At 27.3% G+C, this 6,335-nt stretch overlaps 1 protein-coding gene across 2 annotated transcripts in view; it reads right to left on the reverse strand.

Annotated features, from left to right (window-relative positions):
• Nucleotides 1-1,915: 1,915 nt before the first annotated feature.
• The window catches only part of LOC107861002 (bidirectional sugar transporter NEC1), a 13,494-nt gene continuing 9,074 nt past the window's right edge, over nt 1,916-6,335 (reverse strand). Inside the window, exons 5-6 of one of the 2 annotated variants that reach the window (XM_016706412.2) lie at nt 3,033-3,152; nt 1,916-2,511 (exon numbers count right to left, since the gene is read on the reverse strand). In XM_016706412.2, coding sequence (XP_016561898.2) covers nt 2,272-2,511; nt 3,033-3,152 — 360 coding nt within the window. In that variant the 3' untranslated portion in view covers nt 1,916-2,271. The remainder of the gene's footprint in view (nt 2,512-3,032; nt 3,153-6,335) is intronic. The other variant, XM_016706411.2, reaches the window with a different exon arrangement.

Genomic DNA, 6,335 nt, shown 5'->3' on the forward strand with positions numbered 1-6,335 from the left:
ACTTCACTTTCACTTAAGAGATACATCATAAAAACATGTTAAGATTTTGATTCAAATATTTAAATTTTAAGCTAAAGATGAATAATCATGAAGGACAATGGGACACATGGATGAAGAACAATGGGGCATTTATCAATGTCCTTTTCAGATTTAATAACACATTTATTTAATTAATTTACATCTATATTGATGTTGAGATATATTAAAAAATATTTATTGGTGATCAATAAAAATTTGTATGTAGAAAAAATCAATATTCATGTATTAAATTAATGTAGTATTTGATTTACAATTTAGATATTCAAGATTTTGGAAACAAGCAGGAGACAAAACAAAACAAAACAAAAAAGATTGAAGATCAATAAACTATCCTTATCGGTCGTGTGAAGGAGAATTATGGGATAATACTCACAAAAATATTTGAAATTTGATCGGATTTTCAGTTGAGCTTATTGAACTCCTATTACCCCCTAAACTTTTTTTTCGTATTTTAATGACATATATCTGCCCACTTGGACCATTGAGTGTAATTCACGCGCACTGGGCGCGTAAAAGTGTTAAAAAATCATTAAAAACTTTTTTTTGGTCAAACAGTCCCTCAATTTTCTAATTTTTATAAATTGTATGTTTTTTTTATTTTTTTTTTTTATTTGTATCTTCTTTCTCTTCTCTCTTATTTCTTTCTTCTCTTCAATGGTGCTCCATTGGTGTTCCTTTGTTGAGTTGGAATTGATTGAACACAATTTCATCACACACACACCAAATAAGTTATTTTCAACACACCCAATTCAATTACATCAATTTGACCCAATTTCAATACACACACTAAATGGGTTTTCTTCAATTCTATCAAAATAGCAAAATTAACCCATCATTGCCATCATCAACCAACCTACTATTGGTTCCATAAGGGAATTTGTCGGCACAATCTTGATAGTAATTGAAATTTCAAATTCTTAAGAAATCAGTGAAGATGATTTTCTCAAATTATGATTTTTTTTATTCTTTTTTTAAAATGATGCATTTTGAAGTTTCTTGTAGTTGACAATAGGAAGAAAAATATTTTCGAAAGTTGAATTCCTTGGATCTGCATTGACTGATCCAACAACTACTAATGGTGGTTTTGATTCTTTTAAGATTGGGTGATTTGGATTCTCTGAAGCAAAATAAGATATGGGTTTCACTTTTCTTGAAAATTTCTTGCTATTTTTTTTTCATTAAATTGAACTTGGGGAGTGTAAGATTGAAACTTTCTGAGTTTTTAATTGTTTTGGGATATTGGATGTCAATGTTTTGATTGTAATGGTGTTGTTAGACCTCTCATGTTTGTCTTCTACACTTTCCCTATTTTCTTGTTGTTGAAAATTTTGGTCTTATTTTTGAGTCATTCTTATTTGAGTTATTGATGGAGATAGACAGATGGGCACATATGTGATCAAAATATTACTATTTTATTGTGAATTTTGAAGAATAAAAATGAAGAAGAAATTAAATGTCCATTAAATTTTCAATTCATAATGGAGAAGAAAATAAGAATGGAGAATGGAGAAGAATAAGAATGGAAAAGAAATTAAATAAAAATTAATTTTAAATAAAAATACACGTGTCAATATGAGATTGGCGTGTGCACTACACTTTCTACTTCAAAACTGGGTATAGCGTTTTTTTTTTTTGGGAGGGTGAATTAATTTCACTTTAAAAAAGTCCAGGGGACAATAGGACCCCCACAAAGTTCAGTATGCTCAACTGAAGATCCGGTCAACGTTAAGGTATTTTTGTGAATATTATCCCGAAAATTATTGTTATGGGGACTTATATATAAGAAGCTAAAAATGTGGAGGGTGCATTCTTGACTTTGTTTATATATAGATCTTTAGCATGTAAATAGAAGAATCATGTTGCAGATTAGAAAGTTGCTAAATTATTGTTGTATATAGTATTCAATTTCTAAGAACCAAAAAGTTCTCATGCATCTTTACAAATGACGTTTCAATCATTTATGTTACTTATTTAATTAGCAAATTTAATTTTCATATTTAAATTTACAATAAAATTATTTTGATAACTTTTTTATATTTTATAATCGCACAAAATGCGAAAAAATTCACTAGTTTGGAGTAAACAAAAGAGAGAAAAGCATTCCTATGCATAAATTTGAGTAAGCAGGATTATTCGCGGAAAGTGTAGATCCACACTGCGCATATACTAGTAAGTGGTAAATATTATAAATTTCTAAATTCTTGCTTGATGTTCAATGTTAAGTTCCCTTCCTTACTTCAAAATCTTGGCTTTAGTCATTTCTTGATTTCCGCAATATGGAAAAGCCTTCTCCACTGAGTGCAATGCCTTATCGGTATTACCTTCAATCTTGATACTAATTTCTACACCTGTTGATTTTGCAGCTTCTTCGTGCTCCAATAGTTCCTTAATATCCTTTTTGTTTGAATCCTTGTAAACAAAATATAGTAGCATTTGAACGACTCCAAATAGAAAGCCCAGTACATTCGGTAACTGCCAAATCCACAATGGGAAACAAATTAAAGAAAAATCAAATTAGTAATTTAAAAGAAAAGAAAAGGTTGGAAAATCCAAAAGTTAAATACCCTTTGTTCCATTATACGGCCCTCCCTTTTTTATTTTTTTAAAGAGAAAATACTCAATTACCCATGAACTATACCTAAAAAGGGTATGACACACTTCATCGTAAAGGGGGCCTTATTACCCCTGAACTAAGTGCCTAGGGGCACATACGTTGTACACACATGTGCCTATAGGAACACTTCAGTATGTTTGTCACGTATGTATCACGTAGACACTAAGAGTGTCAAAATTACACTTTTAATTAATTCAGAAAGTAATAAGTCTCCCTTTAAATTAAGGTGTGTCATAATCTTTTTTGAAAATAATTCAGACGAATAATTGGATATTATCTCTTATTTTTAGTTAATCATTTTAGTCTTAATAAATATGTTCTTACAGATAGTAGCCATAAAAAGTTATTATTGCGTTAGGAGTAAATGATAGGAACTTACTGCAATGTAAAAGTCCTTTTTGAAAAACCCATAGAAAAACCACATCGTGGCGCAGAGAGTTAGGAACAATGATAAAGTGAAGGGCATGAATTCCACACTCTTTGTTCTTATCACTTGCCTCTGTAACACAAATTTATAAGAGTTAAAAGAAAGGGAAATTGCTAAATAGCCACAAATTTATGAGATCTTATTTATAAAAAAGAAAAAATGTTAAATGGTCATAAAATTTATTATTCGGTTCAATTTAAATTTATAAGATCTTATTTATAAGTTTCAAATATTATTTGAATAAATAAATTATTATATCCAATTATTTTATTAATTAATATACTTAATTTAATTTTTTTTTTTTTATAAATTCTTGCTAATTATATGAATATATATACAAATTGCTTGTCGTGGATAAAATCACTTTCTATACATATATATCTTGTAAAATAAAAGTTTCTTTATAACTATAGTCTACAACATAATAAAATTTCTTAGCAATAAGTATAAATTTTTAGTCATGGACCATATAAAATATGTAAATAAATATTAGCCGCATTTATTTTCACAAATATTATCGAAAAAAATATTGTGGTTAAATTGTTTAGCAAAATAATTTTTCACATTTAACCACGACGTATTTTGTTAGTATATCTATCTATAGAAAAATGTAAAATAACAAAATTTTAAGCATGCCAAAACATGTTATAGTTATTATTAAAACTTTGAGTGAATTTCCTAAATAGTCACTCAAGTTTTGAGAATTTCTTTCAAATATCAATTATGTTTTATTTAGGACCATAATATCACTTAATTATCACTCTTTTCCTCAAAAAATATTAAACACCTCAAAAGTATTCTTCTCTCTCAAGGGTGGCCCTAGAAAGTTTGTAGCTTAAAGCGAACAATTAATTTAAGGCCTTACAAAAATTAAATAAAAATTTAATATAATTTATTTTGAAGTTTATCTTTTTAGATTTTTGTGTAACTAATTCTTATATAATTAGTTCTAATAATTATTTTTTAATTGATAATATAATTAATCGTTGAGATATATAGATTCTAACAAATAATTATACACAAAATACACCTATAAAATAAAAATATTTAAAATAGCTTTGATGAAAAATTTAAAAAGTTTAGATTTAAAAAGTTGAAAACTTAATATCTAAATGTAACTATTTGCAGCATAATATTGAAACACTTGAAACGCGAGCAAAAAATAAAAAGAACACCAATTATTTTAATTGAGTCGCATCCTTTAGTTATTATATTTTACTGAACCCTATATTATATAATTCGTATATCTTACTGAAAATTATATCAAACATTTTATATTTAAGTAATATATGTAGCTTAACTAATACTTGAATTCGAATAAATTAAAAAAAAAAGGGGAAAAAAAAAGAAGTAAAACATGACTTAGAGGGCATATGAGAAAAGTTAAAAGAAAAAGATAAAGCCAAAACAAATCACCGAGTAAGAAACGGAAGTTTAAGAATGGTAAACAAGTAATTTGACCTAAAAGTAAAAGATTAGTATTTACATTCAACTTTTTTCATTTAAAGTACAAACAGCCACGTCAATTACTATCAAAATCTTATCTTACCTTTTTATAAAAAACGGTCTCTACTTTTTTACTTCAAAATTTTTAATTTATTTAAAAATGAAAACTAATCTCATACAATTTGAACCTCAAAGTTTACTAGTAGAGCCGTCAATATGGGTCAGACTCGTTGGGTCAGCCCGATTTTGCCTGTAATATGATGGAGTTGGGCTTCAATTTTTGCAGGCCATTTAAGATCGAGCAGGACTTTTTAGCCCGACTCGGATAAGCCCGTGGGGCTTGAGCAATGTGGGTTGAGCTAGCTGTGAGTCGACCCGTAAGTCAAATACATGCAACTATTTAGATTGTTTATTAGTGTTTTTATTTTGTTCGAAGGATATCATGTCAAAAGTTATTTAATTTGGTTATTAGGAGTACTTTTTGGGGTATTGGAGACTTGATTAGTAAGTATTAACACTATGTAATATTGTCTGGTAGTATTTATGATTCTTAACATTCTAAAATTAAATTATAAAATATTATTTTTTTAAAAGTGGGCTAGCCCATGAGGCCTGCAACCCACAAAATAATGGTGTGGACTTAATATTTTTTGGCCCATCAAATGATGGGTCAGCCCGACCTGACTCGTCAAAATCAAAGCCCGTGCGGGCTAGCTCGGAAGGGTCGGGCCGATCCGTATTGATAGTTCTATTTACCAGGTAGTACCCAAAGTTGGGGCCCCAAGAAATTTTGGGCCTAGAGCGGTCGGTCCTGTTCTATCTTAGTTGGCATGCCATATTATTAAAATCACATTTTTTAAATAATAAATTATTTAATTCATCAAATTCATTTAATCAAAATTATAACTTTATTCATTTTTTTTTGAAAAAAATGCATTAGTTTAATTTTCCTATTTAGGAATTCTTTAACATATTTAATCTTTATCATAATTATTTTACATGCAAATTAAAATCTCTAGATAACTTATTTAATTTAGTGATATTATTTTCTTTAGAAAACAACTGATCTTTGTAGACAATTACATATAAAAACCTAAATGATCATCTAGGAAAATAACTCTAGAAAAAAAGTATAACTACCTAAGTATGAGAATTTCTTCTTAATGAATTAATATATTTTTTTTTAAAAAAATAAAACTATTATTTTGATTAAATGAGTTTGTTGAGTTAATATGTTTATTATTTTTTAGAAAATGATGGTCTACTGATATGACATGCTAATTAGAAGAGGATAAAACTTTTGAGGTATTTTGTTATTTTTTTAAGAAAAGTATTGATAGTTGAGTAATATTATTGTCTTAGCAAAAACAAAAAAAAAGTGATTTTTATATGCGACGCCAAAAACATGAAAAACTATTCAAGAAAATAACTTTAAAAATTTTGAAAGTTTAAGTAATGATAAAATATTTCTAAGCATGAAAATTTCTTCTTAATAAATTTATATATTTCTTTTAAAGAAAAGAATAAGAATATAATTTTGACTAAATAAGTTTGATGATTTAAATAACTTTATTATTAAAAAAAATTAATTTAATGATATGACCTGCCAATTTGAAGAGATAAAGACGTATGAGATATTTAATTTTTTGAGAATAATATTAACAGTTGAGTCATATTATTATTTCTAAAAAAAGTAATTTTTGTAGGCAATTCAGAAAATATGAATGACCATTGAGAAAAATAACCCTTCAAAAAAAATATGTCAAATTTTAGTACCGATAAAATTTTTCTAAGTATAAAATTTCATTT

This window comes from Capsicum annuum, chromosome 2, assembly GCF_002878395.1.
Source record: "Capsicum annuum cultivar UCD-10X-F1 chromosome 2, UCD10Xv1.1, whole genome shotgun sequence".
NCBI classification, from domain to species: domain Eukaryota; kingdom Viridiplantae; phylum Streptophyta; class Magnoliopsida; order Solanales; family Solanaceae; genus Capsicum; species Capsicum annuum.